General features: G+C 43.0%; 3 protein-coding genes across 5 annotated transcripts in view; 2 read left to right on the top strand and 1 right to left on the bottom strand.

Moving 5' to 3' along the window:
* Nucleotides 1-17,456, top strand: part of wb (wing blister) — a 91,598-nt gene extending 74,142 nt beyond the window's left edge. Inside the window, exons 6-18 of one of the 3 annotated variants that reach the window (XM_002057483.4) lie at nucleotides 7,617-8,976; nucleotides 9,037-9,292; nucleotides 9,712-10,108; nucleotides 10,173-11,202; nucleotides 11,261-11,918; nucleotides 11,980-12,720; nucleotides 12,780-13,062; nucleotides 13,409-13,559; nucleotides 13,619-14,276; nucleotides 15,607-16,225; nucleotides 16,303-16,436; nucleotides 16,497-16,725; nucleotides 16,800-17,456. In XM_002057483.4, the coding sequence (XP_002057519.1) occupies nucleotides 7,617-8,976; nucleotides 9,037-9,292; nucleotides 9,712-10,108; nucleotides 10,173-11,202; nucleotides 11,261-11,918; nucleotides 11,980-12,720; nucleotides 12,780-13,062; nucleotides 13,409-13,559; nucleotides 13,619-14,276; nucleotides 15,607-16,225; nucleotides 16,303-16,436; nucleotides 16,497-16,725; nucleotides 16,800-16,951 (6,668 nt within the window). In that variant the 3' untranslated portion in view covers nucleotides 16,952-17,456. Of the gene's footprint in view, nucleotides 1-7,616; nucleotides 8,977-9,036; nucleotides 9,293-9,711; nucleotides 10,109-10,172; nucleotides 11,203-11,260; nucleotides 11,919-11,979; nucleotides 12,721-12,779; nucleotides 13,063-13,408; nucleotides 13,560-13,618; nucleotides 14,277-14,437; nucleotides 14,561-15,606; nucleotides 16,226-16,302; nucleotides 16,437-16,496; nucleotides 16,726-16,799 lie in introns of those variants that run through there. The other 2 variants (XM_015169789.3, XM_015169790.3) reach the window with 2 other exon arrangements.
* Nucleotides 1-17,717, top strand: part of Rab14 (RAS oncogene family member Rab14) — a 67,076-nt gene that overhangs the window by 10,027 nt on the left and 39,332 nt on the right. The gene's annotated exons all lie outside the window — the stretch shown is intronic.
* The window catches only part of mTTF (mitochondrial transcription termination factor), a 29,784-nt gene continuing 25,026 nt past the window's right edge, over nucleotides 12,960-17,717 (bottom strand). Inside the window, exon 5 of the mRNA XM_032433119.2 lies at nucleotides 12,960-13,097. Within this exon, the coding sequence (XP_032289010.1) occupies nucleotides 13,040-13,097 (58 nt within the window). The 3' untranslated portion in view covers nucleotides 12,960-13,039. The remainder of the gene's footprint in view (nucleotides 13,098-17,717) is intronic.

Below are 17,717 nucleotides of genomic sequence, written 5' to 3'. Positions count from 1 at the left end.
ACCAGCAGACAATCAGGCAGACAGGCAGACCAGATAGACCAGGCAAACCCAGACAGACCCGGGCCAAGCTATATTAGATCCCGAGACCCAGAGAGATATACATACGTAAATGCACACACCCATAGAAACTAGGGGCCGAACTGAAGCTGGGTGCGAGATTCATGGCTGGGCTGGTCGAGCGATCGGCAAAGTGACAGGAAATGCAATTTGAGCCCCGCCAAACATTTGACTGGGTTCATTTTGATGGGCGAAAGTGTGCCCAGGCCCAGGCATATGGCATATGGAGTACATTGGAGAGCTTGTGGCTGCCGCTTCTGGTGGGCGTTACCAAGTGGGCGTAGCCTAGAAAAATCTCTCGCAAGCTTAATGGCAATTGCTTAATTAAGCGCGATCAAAGGTTTAAATTGAGCAACAAATGTGAAGTAAATTTAATAGACTTGACGGCAAACTATCCACACAATTAAACATTACGATATGATATATTTTCTTTTTTCATATTGAAAACTTATCTCCTAATCCAACTTCAATTGTAAGCCACACAGCCACAAAATTAAATGCCTCCTTTAGACAATAAAAATGGAATCATATTACAAATAGGTCAGAGTGTCGCATATTGGCCAGAACAAGCCAATTGTCGCTTTAATGTCCAATTTCTTTGCCATTTATAAATACGTTTACTGGGCCACATGTGCCGGCACTGTCATCATCATAATCATAGACAGCAGCAGCTAACTGCACCCAAGACCATGAACACCAACAACTGTTGGCCTGTTGGCCAGGCCAAAAAGATCCGCCAGCTAGTTGGCCCGTTTTGTGGGTTGCGCGTAGGCAGCACCACAAACCGCCCACATTTGCATAGAGTTTCCTATAGAGCCGGGGCGACAAGCGACAAATGCGACGACGTCGGCGCAGGATGCGATAGACGCCAAGGAGGGTAGCAGGAGGGAGAGGGAAGTGCAATGGACTCGGCAGACAAGTCTGCCCGTACGTGAACGGGTAGGCATATACGAAAATAAATTCATTCATAAATCCGGTAAAACCAACGCAAAACTTTTCAAATTGATTGCGCGATCCTATAAAAAAAAAAAAAAAAACTAAATATGTTAACATACAAAAATATGCCTAAAGACTGAAAAAATAAACGTTAAGATCAGACGAAAGTGTTTGTACGCTTACTTCAGCTTTTAAGAGTGATGTGTCTGTGAAGGGGGCTGCGATATGAGGCTCCAAGAATGTTTATCTTAAAATACACAATCAACTAAAGTATCTATCTGATCGTTCATAAATAAAGTACTAATATATTAATACTAAGATGAATTAATGTTCAGTTTAAAATCGATGTATGTAATGAAATATAAATAAATGAGAAACAAATGAGAATTTTCTTTAAATAAGACTTATTATACGTCTTGAATGTTAATGATATTTGATAAAAATTCCTTCTAGTTTTTATTAATTTTGTTTTAATTAATATTCGGTTTGTTAGTAATTAATTTCATATATAACATTTTTCAGTTATTTCCATGCAAAAACGAATATACTTTGCACAATTTTAGATGCCTAGTTCTTATTTATCTCTGATCCATAGCAATCTATCTGGCATCAATCAAACTGTTTTTCAACTTTATGACTAGCTACGAATACCCTCTCTGAACGAGCGTATATGCAAAATAAATGTGGAGAAATATGAACATGCCATCATAGCACGCGACATGTGGAGATAGTAGTAAGTACGACTGTGTCGTCGCCGGGCATGGAACGTGGAGGAGTTGTAGCTGGAAGAGCAGGCAACAGCCTCAAGGCACTTGGCCAACTTGCAGGCTAAGTTGAGGCAGGCTTTGGCTGGCTGCAGCTGTCAAGTGCCTGTTTGGGCATTTGCATTTTCATGAATGAAACAGACGCTGTCGCACACTGAAAACCTCTCGGGAGAAAGGTTGCCGTAGCTGCTGTAGCTGTTATTATTGTTTTTGTTGTTGTTGTTGTCTTTTGCCACCTCTCAAGCAAGCCAAAGCAATAAAAGGTTCAATCACTTCTCTTCACTCTGCTAAGCAAATGATGTCATTAAAGTTTACAATGGGGCATCACGACTCTGCAAAGACTCTTCAGAATTGCGTTTGTCATGCTACAGTTTGAGCGGCACTGTGTCGGCAGCGGCAACACTGGCAACTGGCAACACCCACAGAAGTTGCACTGTCTACGATCTGGCAATGTTGCTTCAAGTCTTTTTTAGGTTTTTACCGCGTGGGTCTTTCAGCAGAGTTTGTCAATTTTATTGACAATATTCTTTGTTTGCGTTTTATTAATGAGCGCGTTTTGTTTTTTTATTTCCATTTATTTGCTTCCAAGTTTGGTCTCAGCTTATGGTCAGATCTGATTAGTGTGGGGAGGCTGAACTGTGGGCAGTTAAAGTGCACTTCCGTTCGTTTAACGGTGCTTTATGCGAATGTGCGTGAAATAATATGGGGTTTTACACTGCACATGTGTTTGTGTGTGCCCAGATCTTGATGCATTGCTAGATAAAAAACTGTGCACAGTTGCATTTAGAGTTGGCTTTTTGAGAAGAGGCCGACCTGGTCAAGTGACATTAACTTAAGTTGCTTGAATTTTTGGTTTATTTCTCAGAGAAAAAGTGTGGGCTGTGATAAAAAGTCGAATTATTAGGCATAGAAAAATAACAAAGCGGCTTTTTATGAAAAATTATAATTATTGATGTTTTACAATTTGTTTGTATTCTTTTTGGAATAATCCATTAACTGGTTTTGATAGAAATCAAATTAGATAATGGAAATAACATATTTTCTATGAGAAATCTCTTAAATAAGAATTTGTTGGCAATTTAACAAAAAAATTTTAAGAAAGAGAAAAAACTTGAATAAGTATTATCTGTATTTACTTTTAAAAATTAAGCAAACTTGCTTTTGTGAAGAAAATATAAATTTCATTTTCTTCCACATCAAATCTAAAATTTTTCAAATTTTACAAAATTAAGAATGAGTATTTATAATAGTTCTACCTGGAACTGAAACGCGCTACTCTACAAGCACCCTTTATTGTGTAACTCTAAAAACCGAATTATATTTATTTTCTAAATTCTACATTGTATTTCAATTATGTAAAAACACGTGCTAGACACCTTGATATTGGCCTTAAACCTATTTAAAAAACCGTTAACGCAACCAAAAAATTCTAAAATCTGCAACATTTTTTTTTTGCTACAGTCACAAATCACAAAAGCATGTTATAAATTAACAATTAAACAATAATAATTCAGCAAAAGTCCATAAATGAACATGACGAAGAATTGACAGCATAATTGCATTCAACAATTCGCAACGAAAAAATTAGATATGTGTGTCTATGTGTATATAAATAATTTGCAGCATTGTGGCTAAAATGTGGAGCACGTGTTTGGCTGCCATGCAGTTTTTCACTCTGGACATGACAAAATATTGATTAAATGATTTATTCTGTGGCCAGTTGCTGCCAGACAACGTTGCGTATGCGCAATGTGCGGATTGCCAAAGAAACTCGCGCCAACGCGGTCAATCAATTATCATAAATCTCCAATCAGCAACAAAAAAAATTGTTCGGATACCAAAAAAAAAATAAGCAAAAAAAATGTGTTTAAAATATTATGACGAAGTGTAAATACTTTATAAGTATGCCTGGCAGATATTTTGAAATGTGAAATAGAAAAACATAGAATATTAAAAAATATATATATTTAACTCAAATAAGAAGATATGAAATAAAATATTTATTTTTAAATTTTTAATAAAACATTATTACTTTAAATTTTTGGTAATTAATAGAAGAGAATCCTTTAGAAATTGGTTAAATGTTAATAAAGTTTTTCAAAGTCTGGCCACACTAAGCCAAGGTAAATAACCTCTAACCTCGCCTAAACACCTTTGTCGAACCTGGCAACGTTCGATCACATCAAAAAAGGCTTATTGAAGCGAAGCACATAATAATAAAAATAGTACGCAATAATAAAATAAAATAAATTTAAAGTTTGGAAAGAGCAACCACAATAGATTAGGCGTAGTACCTCATGTAAGTAAGGGCATTTACTACATATTAGTTGCAGATATCAAACGGCAATTAAGCCTCTGCAGGCAAGAGCGATAACAATCTTGTGGCACTGCGCTGACCGCCGATTGAGTGACTTACTGTGTGAATGACTGAATGATTGACAGACTGACTGACTGACTGACTGAGTGAGTGACTGACTGAGTGAGTGAGTGAGCAGCTCTGCCTTGACAAGATTTATGTGTAAGTTGACATTTGAAATGTCAAAATGCAAGTTGGCCAACGGCAACGGCAGCCACAATTGCAGCTTGTAACTGCAGGCGTAATGCGTTAACAGCATTTGATTTTGTTTTTGTTGCTGGTTAATGTTTCGTTAGCCGCCCACTGTTGACCCACATAAATAAAAAAGAGAGGCATAGAGAGAAAAGAGCAGGCGTGCTGGCTATCGACCACCCGGCTGGGGTTTCGCTGTCTTTTAATAGCCTCACGTAGCTAGCGCTCGAAATTTCGTAGTTAATTAACCCGTTTGCATACATTTTGTCTCGGCCAGGCATTGCGACTGGTCCTGCTTCAACCAGTCGCTCCAGTCCCAGTCCCAGTGCCAGTCGCAGGCGCAGTTCCCAATTCCAATCCCCACCTTCCACTCCCACCTCCATTGCCGAGCATTATTTATGCTTTCTTTGATCGAATTCGGCGCTGGAGCGTCATAATAGTCACAATTCTCGAGTCTCCCGATTGTTTTCGTGCGCCCCATAAATTAATCGAATGTTAACTCTGTTCAGGTAATTGCCTTTGACTTCTTTGTAGCTTGTCAGACTCTGAGGTACCCTGTAGCCTAGCGTAGAACCAACTACTAACTGTGTAAAGTTATGTTGGGTAACCTTTAATCGAATGTAATCAGTAAGTTCTAAGAGAACATTTTACAATGTCAAGTATATATCCTTTTTTATAATCTAAACAAATATAAAGAGGCTTCAATTGTTTTTGAGTCCGTATAAATTAACTCGGATATAACTTCTGCCCAATAAGAAATTAGGGTAACTATATATACTTTAAAAAAGTCGCCTTCTTTCGTTGTTTCGCAGGGTAACATTTGATTACAGGGTATCTGCTAATTATGGCATTTTGTTTGTCATAATAAACGGTTGCCAATGTTGAGTTTGCGGCGCTCCCAAAGTCACACCAGCCGTTGAAATGGCCACATAAATTACAACAACAGACTTCATTAAATTCGCTAGCAGAAGATGGGTTCATTCCGGAGATGAGAATAGCAGAATATAAAAAAGTTCTTAAAGTTTTATAAACAATTTAAGACTTTAAGAGGGTTACGTGTTTAAATAGAATTCTCAACTGTTCAGATAACTCAATTAAATCATATATTGGAATTTAGAAGCAATTTTCTCTATTGATTTAAACAAATAGGTTATATGAAAGCCTCTGAATTTGAAGCATTTCAGTTTATGGACAACTACTGGATTTTCTTAAAAACCATCTCAGATGAAAGTTCGATGCATTTTATTTGCTTAACTGAGCTCGCTAAATCCGTACACAATACAAAAACGGATGCTCGCCATAAACTGTCAAATATATTATGGATTTTCCGTATGATTTTGCTTGACCACCTAAATTTGAGTATTTTCCCATTCATGTATTTACGGCTGTCATGTTGCGGCACATTTATAAGACACACTTAATCCGTATGTCTCCATTACGGAGGCACGCAAAAATCGTGAAAATCGTGAAAATGATAGAGTTTATGTGACCATATCCATAGAGACAACTGGCAGACATCGTTAAGACGTCTCGACATCTGAATTATGGACAGCATTATTTTTGCTCGACTATTTGTAGTTTACAGTCTCGAGCGTTTTTTTTTTTTTTTCTATTTTAAAGAGTCTGGCATTTTGAGGATTGAAGTCACGAGTGTTGGCTCTTGGCGTTGCAGTTGGTCCCAAGACAAGTGGCATGCCACACGCTGTCCGTGCCATAAAAAATCATATGCAAATTTGTTTATGCCACGTAATGCGAGCGCATTAACCGGCATCAACTTTGGTATTAAGCAACGAGTTTCGTTTTGAGAATTTTGAAAGCCATTGATAATACCCATTTGTTATAGCTTGGGCTAACAACAAAATTTCGAAGCGCTTTGACCTTTCGCAGTGCTTGTCAAACTGCGCCAAATGATGAATTGCCGCAGCGCTAATGAATGGCACATTAATTTGCATTTAAATGCAGCAAAACATTTTGTGTGTGTGTGTGTGTTTTTATTTTCGATATTTTCTGCATTTTTACAGTTTGTCATTGAATAATGAGACAAGCGGCCAGTTTTTCCCCTCAAAATCCACACAAATTTTCTGTTAAATGTTAAATGTTTTGGCCAGGAAACATAAATTACAAACGCGACAAAATAGATTGGTTTAAAGCTGCTGCAATTCCACTTCACTCTCGAAATATGAGAAAAACATTTTGTAAATGTCACATTCACATGCTGAAAGCCATGTGCCAAATTTCTGGCGCGCCCCCAATCAAAAAAATATTATTAATATTTATACATTTTTTTTCTCTTGGTTTTTCTTCTTTTATTTATTTATTTATTTTTTTGTGCACAGCGTTGGCGTCATTTTCAAATTTTTTTCTGTTGACAGTTTCAAAATATTTTTATGCGTGCACAATTTATGCACATTTATCAAAGTTGCAAATTGAAAGCGTTCTTTTTTTTTTTTTTTTTTTGCGGCACATCAACCGAAGAGCTGGCAAATTATTTTGCAAGTGTTTTGGTAGTTTTTGGGTTTTTAATGGCCGCTTTTATAGCTGCTAATGTTGACTACATGGATCGTTTAGATCGTTTAGATTTATGCCGATTGGACGGCGCGTATTTTAAGTGCTGCGTTTCTTTTTCTATTATGCGACGTGCCGCCGTCTTTTATCTGTTGCCAGAAATCAAATCATCCCAAATTCACAGCTTTGAAACTAAATACTCTTAGGCTTGTTTAATTTCATGTATGCAATTTTGTCGGTACTAGTTTGTGACTTTAACTCGCCGAAACGGGCATTTTTAGAGACTTAAAATTATTTATGATTTACAAGATTTTTCTTGTAACTAACCGAGCTAAATTGTGCTTTTAAAAAGTTGATTTCGTTTTTGATATTTGATTATATTTTTTAACTATTTTATTATTCACTTGCAATTTTCCACGCCCATTTTCACGCGTTTTGCTGAATTCACCAGGATTATGTCTTAAATGTGATAGCAAACGAATGGAAATTATGACCTTAGATTGTACTTTTGCACTACATTTTTCAGAGATCGATTCAACTTTAGTTAACAAATAAAAATTTCATATATCGAATGAAACTAGCAACAAACATGCAACATTTTTCACGTATTTTCCATACTCAAGGGTGGAACTTCTAAGTTGGGATTACTCTAGTTAGAAGGGACTTTCAAAAGCACATGAATAATAATTCAATAATTGATAAGTGCAAATAGTTTATTACCCATTTAATTTTCCTTAATTATCTACCAAGTTTATGATGCACTTACCCAAATTAATGCAAACTTTCTTTCCATATATTTTTTGCAGATTGCCAATGCAGTCCGGTTGGCTCGCTGTCGACGGCATGCGACAAACGGTCGGGCCAATGCTCCTGCCTGCTGAATGTGGCGGGTCGTCGCTGCGACAAGTGCAAGGCGGGTCACTGGAATCTCACGCAGGGCGTGGGCTGTCACGACTGCCAATGCGATCCGCACGGCGCACGCAGTCACGAGTGCAATCCGTGGACGGGTCAATGTGACTGCAAAATTGGGGTCGGCGGGCGGCATTGCAACGAGTGCACCGAGGGCTTCTTTGGCTTTAGCACAGAGGGCTGCCAGCGCTGTGCCGCATGCGCGGCAGAGGGTCAAGTCTGTGATCCGCTCAACGGTCGCTGCATTTGCCCGAAATTCACGCGCGGCTTGGGCTGCGCTCAGTGCGTGCCTGGCACCTGGGGCTGGCAGGCGCGTCTGGGCTGTCGCGAATGCGAATGCGATCACATTGGCTCCATTGGCCAGCAGTGCGCCGCAGTCGGCGGTCAGTGCCAGTGCCGTGAGGGCTATGCGGGCCGCAACTGCAACAGCTGCGCCATTGGCTACTTTGGCTATCCCGAGTGCCGACGCTGCGGCTGCGATGTGGCGGGCTCATTTACGCGCGCCGACGGCCTTATAGCCTGCGATTCCAATGGCCAGTGCCCGTGCAAATCGCTCGTGGTGGGTCTCAAGTGCGATACGTGCATGCAGAGCACATTCGGTTTGTCCGCACTCAATCCCGAGGGCTGCACACGCTGCTTTTGCTTTGGACGCGCCGCCGAGTGTGAGCAGAGCGAACTCTCCTGGGGTCACATACGCATGCCGGAGTCGCGCAATCTCAGCGTGCAACAGCTGCGACCGCAGCATGTCACCAGCGGCGACTTTGAGTACATTGTCGTGGTGCAGATGGCGGGCAGCGTCTCTTATCGCGAGGATGCCGAAATTCAGCGCATGAACGATCTCAGCCTGGTGCCGCGCTCCACGGGCAACGTATCCATTGGCGCCTATGCACAGTTCTATCAGCCGCTCTACTTTCAGCTGCCGCCCCAGTTCTATGGTGATCGCACCACCAGCTACGGCGGCTATCTATACTTTTCGCTGCTAACCGAGGGCGCGCACACGCCGCTCGAGCGGAAGGTGCTGGCCCAGTATCCGCTGGTGCAGCTGCATGCACACGCCAAGCTGGTGTTGGATTTTTACGAGTACGAGGAATACGAGTATTCGCTGAATGTGACGCATCGTGTGCCGCTGCACGAATCCTATTGGAAATATCATCACAATAGTCAGGCGGTGAATCGCGGCACGTTGATGGCGGCGCTGCAGAATGTGCGACACATATTTCTGCGCGCTTTTGCGTTTGCCGATTTTCAGCAAGTTGTGTAAGTCGAATTTATTTTAAGCTTGAGCGCATTTCCTGTATGTTTACTACTCTTTTTTAGCCTACATAATGTGCACATGGATGCTGCCATATATGTGCAGGGCTCCACCAATCTCATAGCCAAGGGCGTGGAGCGCTGCAACTGCCCCAAACGTTTCGATGGGCTGTCCTGTCAGGATCCGGGCCGCTCGTTCTATCGCTGGCGCAACACAAGCGACGTAGAAAGTGTGTTTATTGAGGATCTGATTGGACGTGCTGCGCCGTGTCACTGCAATGGACGCAGCAATGATTGCGATCGCGAAACCGGCGTTTGTTTGGTAAATAATCTTCTTTAATTAAGAAAAACAGACGCGCACTTCACTTTTGGCGCCTATTTTGGACTTTACTGCCGCCATTTTCCAATAGGCTTTTTGCTAGTGTTGAACAGGATTCTGGTTTCCGTTCACATTAGGCTTGGTATGCAGCCGACTTGTCCAATCAGCACAAGCAAGCAATTGATTGCAGTTTAAATTTGATGCGCTTTTAGTCAATTTAAAAATACATTACTGGAATATAAGCGCTTCTAAGCATCTCTTGCGATTGTTTTTAGCCGCATTAATTTGCTTACATTATCAGCGAGCAGCATACCAGTCCTTTGCAATCGCACTGCAGCACAATTTGATAGCTGCCCAACACTGCAATTGGAATTTACAGCTATTTGTTTAAGCTGAACATTTCTTGTTTTTTTTTTTTCTAGAATTGTCGCGAAAACAGCGGAGGCGCACACTGCCAGCAATGCGCCGAGGGCTACTACGGCGATCCGAATTCACGGCATGGCTGCCAGGCCTGCCCCTGTCCGGAGACCAATCGCAACTTTGCACGCGGCTGCAATGTGTGGGAGGGCGAGGTGAGCTGCGTCTGCAAGCCCGGCTACACGGGACGCCTTTGCGAACGCTGTCGCCTGGGCTTCTTTGGCAATCCGATGCAATATCCCAATAGCAGCTGCCAGGCATGCAATTGCCATGGCGATGGCATACGCGCCGAGGGCTGTGATGCGGAGACGGGTCAGTGCTATTGTCGCGAAGGCGTCACGGGTCTGAAGTGCAATAAGTGCGTGGCACAGCGGCAGCATTTGCAGGAAAGCGGTTGCACGCGTAAGTCGACTATTTCATACCCCATATATGCTAGATAAACAATTGTCTACTACTTTCCATTTAGTCTGTGACAATTGCACGCTGCTGCTGCTGGACTATGTGGAGCTGGTGGGGCATAAGCTGCGCCGTGGCCTACATAACATGGATCTGACGGGCATACCGGCTCCCTATCTAAAACTTGGCGAATACGAGCGCGCCTATGTTAAATGGCGCGGCCGGCATGAGGATTACAGCCAGGCCAGGCAGATGCTGCTGGGCTATGATACGGCTGCGCTTCTCAAACTGGACGCACATGCAGAGAATGGCAAATTTCAGTCGCGCAAGGCGCTGGCGACCATTGGCAAACGCCAGCTGGCGCTGCAGTCCATGCAGGACGCGGCTCTTGCACTGCAACAAGATGTACGCACTCTACACGCTGGGTTGATGCAAACGCTGTACGATTTACGCAACTATGGAATGGGTGCACAGCATCTGAGTTTGCCGACGGCGCTGCAGCAGGCGCGCTTCTATCTGCAGGCTATACAGCAGCACCATCAGCTGGTGCAGGACATACGCAGCACCAGCGACTGCGCCTGGCAACAGTACTATGTCACGGGCAATTCCTCTGATGCGGCATACGATCAGCGTGCACGTCTCGAGATGCTGTGGCGTGATCTTAACCAAACCAATTATCGCGTTGCGGACATGCGACTGCACATCGATCGCACCCAGGATGTGGAGAACGAGGCGGACGATGTGCTCGAGCATGTGCGCAATCTAAGCGCTCATGTTGCCGAGCAGTACCAGCAACTGGAAGAGCTGGGCGGGCGCATCGAACAACAGCTTAATCAGAGTCACACAGCGCGTGGCGAGCAAATGCTGCAAGCAGCCAGGGAGCAACAAATGCAGCTAAATGAGCAGCGGCAGCAGCTGTCTGCTATGGCTGCATTGCTGAACGAAACGCTCGCGGATCAGGCGGAACTGCAGCGCGAGGTGCGCAAGCACTGGCTGCCCAAGGCGGAGAAACATGCGGCACGCCTGCTCGAGCGCTCCAATGAGTATGCCAGGCAATTTCAGCCCACAAGAAATGCGGCACGCATTGCCATGCTGGCTAGGTGAATGACGAATCTAGCGCTAGCTCTGGCTTAGATTTACCTTCTCTTCCTCTTGCAGCTCGGCACACAGCAACATTTCCACAGCTATTGCGGCTGCACGCCAGGCATCGCTGCTATCCAAGGAACGCGTCCATGAGGCACAACGCACGCTTTATCCCAGCGATGGCAGTTCAATGATTGAGCGTGCCAAGCACTCGCTGCAACGCTCCAAGCAGCTGCAACGCGAGGCTCTGCAGCAAATGCAAAAATCCACGGTGCTCAAGGGTAAGTTGCAGCATCAGGAGCAACAAGTGGAGGGCATCAAACGCACCATCTTTGAGACGGGACAGCGCAGCAATAACATCTCCAGCCAGCTGCAATTGCTGACGAGCAGCTCGGCGCGACGTCATGCCCAAGAAAGCATGGATCTGGCGCAAAAGACAAGCGAGGAGATGCATGCGGAGCTGCGCAAGGCACGCGAAATGCAGAAATCCATACAGCTTATGCGCAAATCATTTGCCATGCTGGAGCCAGACTGGGAGATCAAGCTGGGCATGGCCGAGGAGAACATTTCGTTAACAAAGACAAATTTGCGTTTCGCCAACGTTTCGCTCAGCTATGTGGAGCAGCAGGCCGCCAAGGAGCAGCAGGTGTTTGAAATCTGGAACAATAGCATGGCCCAGCAGCTGCAGCAGCTAAGAGATCAAATAGCCAAGGCCAGGCATGCAGCGGAAGCGGTAGGTGGCATTGAATAGCTGTACTTGAAGTCGATTCAAGCATTTCTCTCTCTTCTGTCAGATTGATGTCTCGCTGGAATCGCTGGGTCCCAAATGCAGTCGCACATATTTGCCTGTTTCTTATGGCCTGAGCACATCCAACTCCTTGCGCTTGAGCTTTGCCTTGGCCAATCACATGGGAAACTCGCCCCTGCTGCATGTCCAGGGCAGCGAGGGACGACACATCACGCTGGAGCTGTATAAGCGACGAGTACGTCTGGTTTGGTATTTGGGCGGCAGCACAGCGACCATAACACACCCGCTTGAGGTGCAGACCCGCGATCCCAAGTACGATGATGCCTGGTATCAGGTAGAGGCGAATCGCACGCTGAATTTGGGTAGCCTGCTGGTGCGTCGCATGAACAACTTTGGTGCCTTAATGCCGGGTTCGCCAGTCATGGGCTCCACGGATGCGGAGCACACGCGTTTCTATCAAACGCACGACGAGCGCATTTTGCTGGGCGGCCATGCGGCCAAGGAGCAAACACCAGGTCTAAATGTGGTCGTGCATCAGGTGGAGGTGGACAATAAGCCGTTGGGCTTGTGGAATTTTATAGGCAGCGAGGGTCGCTGCGGTGGTGCCATGATTGGCGCCCGGGAATCATCCGCTTCCTCCGTGGCGCGTCATTTCAATGGCCTGGGCTATGCGCAGCTTAAGAAGACGCGTCCGCGTCCCTATCGCAAGAATCTGTTTGCGTTGCAGATGACCTTCCGCACACTGGACGAGAATGCCTTGCTGTTCCTGGCGGTTGATGACAAGAACGTGAGAATCCTTAAACCTTAACTCCTCAAGCTTTTATTCTACAATTTGTGTTTCTCTAGAACCGCTCCGTGTCGGTCACATTGAGTCGCGGTCGCATCATGTTCCGCATTGACTATGGCGACGAGTCCAAGCTGGAGATAAATACAACCAAAAAGTACAACACAGGGCAGTGGATCAAAATCGAGGCGGCCAGAGAGTTCTCGGCACGACGCAGCACGGAGAATGGTATGCTGCGTGTAAACAACGATCGTGCCATCTCCGGTGCACCCACATTGCCTGTGAAGAGTCACATGCTGCCCGATCTGTCCAAGGCGGTGTATTATCTGGGAGGCGTACCACCAGGTGAGCATTCCGGGATTTGTAGTAGCTGAGAACACCTGAAAAGAAAACGCATTGTAAATAAATTAGAGAGGTCTAGTTGAAAGTGATCGACTAAGAGATTTAGTAGTACTTATAATTAAAAGAGTATATGGACAAATCTAAACAAGGAAGAGCTGGCACGTCCTGCTTATCAAGAGTAAATATTGTTGATAGGGTCGAAGATATCTTCTACTCCTTTTGCAACTTCTCAATATGTAGTTGTAATTCGCACACGGTATTAGCTTTGACTAGTCGTTAAGTTTATTTTTCTTCTAGGCTAAAATAATAACAACACATATTCTAATATTTGATTAATTGCTTTTGAAAGGCTTCACATCGGGCACAACCAAGGCGCCGGGTGCCGACAATCCTTTCCTTGGCTGCATGATGGATGTGCAGGTGAATGGCGAGACTTACGATCCGCTCGAAAGTTCCACATACTTTGGCGTGGAGTCCTCCTGCAAGGACATGATTACCAAGTAAGCTCACATATTATTGAATTATAAAGAAAAACCGTAAATGTTTTGCTGATTCACAGAGCTGGCTTTACCGGCAATGGTTACCTGGAGCTGCCATCGCAGTCGCTACGCAAACGCGCCAACACTGGCCTTGTTTTCCGCACACTGCAAGCCGATTGTTTGCTGCTGTTGGCCGCCTATCCGCCTGAAGTGCTGGCCGACTACGATGACAAAGATATTAAGGGCAACTATTCGATGAGTCTGGTCGATGGTCAGCTGCAGGTGTGGATTAATTCGGGACGCAGCTTCATCAAAATGTTCTCCAATGCAAGTCAGCTGAACGATGGCGAACTGCATGTCATCAATCTTATCAAGACTGGGCGCCGCCTGGAGCTGATGGTGGACGATGAACTGCAGGAGGTGCGCAGCCTAACGGGCACGCCCTCACTTGTTAGCCTGCCACAGGAAGCTGGGGGTCTATATATAGGCGGCGCACCACCTCATGAAATTTACACTCCCCTGGCGCCCACATTTGTAAAGCTCGAGGGCGCTGTCCGGGATGTAGTGTTCAATAATCGTACGATTAATTTTAATGATGCTTTGACCTTTGCCAATGTGCAGATTGGACGCAATGGTCCGGTCATGGGCAGCCTCAAGGGCGCCCTCTACGATGTGCTGCTCAAGACGGAGCCGATGATTGGCAAGAGTTTTACCGCCTCGCCGGAAGGCTGCAAGCGGGTGAGTTGTTAACATCAGTTTGTGTAAAACATGGTCTGGGTTATTGAATTAAAAGATTTTGGGTGCGACGGTTTCTCTGGAGATGTGCATGTAAATAGATTATGTGGCTACCTAACTCTCAACACTCTGATCAACTTAAATGTTTCTCTTTGTTTTTATAGGATTTTAGTTGCTAAGCAATTATGTCAAAAGCTGCTACGCAAAAAGTTTCAAGCGCTGCGCTGCAAGAAAAGCTCTTTTGTATACTAATTTCGCCTAAAAAAAATAAAAGCTTACTAAACATAGCTACTCAATGTGGTCTACATGTGGATTAATCATACAAATCATCAAATATAACCTCAGATTTAACCAAAAGCTGCCATACGTTCGAGCTATCAAGCTTTGACGGCGCTTAAGCGCCATATAAGTTAGTTTACAGAGCGAAACGCCTCCTTGCAAAAGCTCTTTAAGCTAGCTCATTTATATTTAAGAATTATTTGGAAGCTGGCTTACAAGATTTAATTACTTTCGAAAGTTTATTAAAGCTATTATCAGCTGGCTAAATTGTTTTTAGCAATTATTGAGAAGTTAGGAAATAATATGCAGACATATGAGAAGATAAATAATAATGAGTTTAAATGTCGTAGTCTGTTTTGAAGCTATTAAAGCTTTGGTAAGCTGATTTACAGCATGCAAAAGCTTTGATTGTGGATTAAAGGTAATAAAATACTAATCGGTTAATAGTATGTAAAAGCTTCAAGTCTGTTTAAAAATATCGTATAAAGCTCTTGTAATCCAGCTTAATTCAATGTAAGAACTACAAATAACTTTAAGTTTTTAAAAGCTCTGGGTCGCATCTGGATGTTAATTACATTTGACAACAACATACTTATGTAAATATTGCATATTTTCATATCACATCTTTTGTTTATTTTAAGCTTAAAAGCTCAAATATAGTCTATAAGAAACCATATCATCTAGGCCTATCTACATATCAATATATATATATATACATATATTCACAAACATTATTCACTCATCAACGCTTTGTGTACGTTTTTGCTTTCATCAATGTATCATACGAATAACTTTTTGCTTTCTTCAACTTGTTATCACATTTTGCGTATTAAATAAAAAAAAAACATTTTTTTAACAAAAAAAAAACCCAAAAGAAAATCATGCCAACGTTTTTATTTTTTAACCTCACTAAAAAAAAAATAAAATAAAAAAAAAGCGCACGCTGTGAAAGCTCGCTCACAAAAGCTCAGAACTAACACAAAGTCGTCGCGGTGAGTTAAGTTCACATTTAAATAAATCTAGGGCTAGAATTAATGGAATTCATTTCTTACAGATTGGCAGCTACTCCTACGAACCGAATGCCTTCAAGTTTGGCGACGAGCTTTATAGCTATGCGCAGCTGAAGCTGCCGGAGCGACACTTTTGGCAGCGCAACTTTCAGCTGAGCTTTGATTTCCGCTCCTTCTATCCCAATGGCATGCTCTATTTGTCGCCGGGCAGCAAGGAGAAACCCAAGCATTATGTGGCCCTGCTCCTGAAGGATGGCCAACTGGTGTTGATTGTGCGCGGACGACGCCGCGAGGAGCTGCTGCTTACGGCAAAGCTAAACGATGGTGAATGGCATCGTGTGACCATCAGTTGCCACGAGCGCAAGGTCACGCTGAGCGTAGAGATTGGACGTACAGATCAAAAGACCTCGGCACAAATGAAGGTGCCCAAAAAAATAGGCGCATCACAGCTGCTGCTGGTCGGTGGCCTGCCCCAGGCGCCCGTCAAGGTGCCTTCAGAGCTGTACATGCGACTAGAGGCATTTAAAGGCTGTCTGCGTCGCGTGAATATTAACAATAGCACACAGGATCTGGCACGTCCGGGCAAGCACGCAAATGTGGGTCAATGTTTTCCAACCGTCGAGCGCGGCAGCTACTTCCCAGGCGATGCCTATGCCATATACAGTGAGTACAAATATCAAATATATATCAGTCCATATAAACATATCCTTACTTCATTTCATTCATATTTTTGCTTACAGAAAAAAACTTTCATGTGGCCAAATATCTGGAATTGGAAATGGAATTTCGGACCTCTGAGCTCTCCGGCATATTGCTGAGCGTTTCCGAACCAAGCGGTTTTCCCGCACTCTCCCTGGAGCTCAGCAATGGCAATGTGAGTCCAAAAGTTATCTCATTCAATTTAATTAAATCTAAATCAATTAATCGATTGTAGATCGTTTTCTCTTGTGACCTGGGCGATGGTGTGCCATTCCGTGTGGAGTCCACGCTGCCAAACAAATATGCGCTCTGCGACAACAAATGGCATAATATATCCGCGCTCTATGATGGCGAACAGATTGCGCTTAGGATTGATCAGCTGCCGGCCACGATCAGCATGTCAAATGAACGCAATGTGGGCAAAGTGCAAACACGTTCGCCCCTCTACATAGGCGGTCTGCCAGGTAATTTTCAATTAATCCAAATCGTTGATTACCTTATACTCATGCTTTGTCTATTTTTCAAATCGCACCGCTAGATGTTGCACCCAGCGGCTGTTTGCTGGCGCGTGATAATTTCAAGGGCTGCATACGCAATGTTTCTATACGCAACGAGAGACGCGATTGGATCGATATGGATGATCTGCACAATGTGCTGCTCAGCGAATGTCTCGTGTCCAGCGATGAGTAGCTACTGATTGCCGGGATGCTTTCTCTGGTTCCTGTTTGATGATGCCACACCAAAACTTTTTCCAAATGTATTGTGATCAATTATGAGTTTTATTTAAGCCATAGACTTAGACAACGTCCAGTTATAGTTGCATATCCACTGCCATATAAGTAATATTTATATAGCTATACGATTCGGCTTGTGCACGCACAAGTTTTCATTGCCAGTGACTGCATTTTAATTTTATTATATTAACTAGGCCCCACAAATTTTTAATTTATTTTATCTTTTAATTTATTATGTTTTACTTTAAAGAGGCTTTAAGTTTGCAAATCGATTTTATTTCAAATTTTATTTAAACACCCAAACTATGTACTTGTTAATGAATCTCCCACTTGTACAGTACTTATGCGCATATCTATTTATAAAATAAGTATTTCAATTAGCTGTATTTAATTAAATAATTATACTCATTTGTACATAACAGCCATTTAATTAGGAATTTTATATATTTAAATTAACTTTACGATTTGATGTTCAAATAAATCATTTAAATAAAATACTTATTTTAATATATGCATAAATTGTGTACAGTTTTCTATATTATCAGCTGTTACAATTTAGATTTCAAATCAGATGCCACAAATTATATATCAATTTCAACAATTTTAACAGACAGACAAATGCAATTTTGTAAAGATCTATCTTTTGTTGAAAACTTATCCATATCGGAATATTTTATAGAAAACATATTAAAAGAATATTTATGGCACAATAAGATAATTAT

This window comes from Drosophila virilis, chromosome 4 (assembly GCF_030788295.1).
Source record: "Drosophila virilis strain 15010-1051.87 chromosome 4, Dvir_AGI_RSII-ME, whole genome shotgun sequence".
Lineage (NCBI taxonomy): Eukaryota > Metazoa > Arthropoda > Insecta > Diptera > Drosophilidae > Drosophila > Drosophila virilis.
Note: the sequence above shows the minus strand (reverse complement) of the source record. Positions and strands in the feature narration are given on the sequence as shown.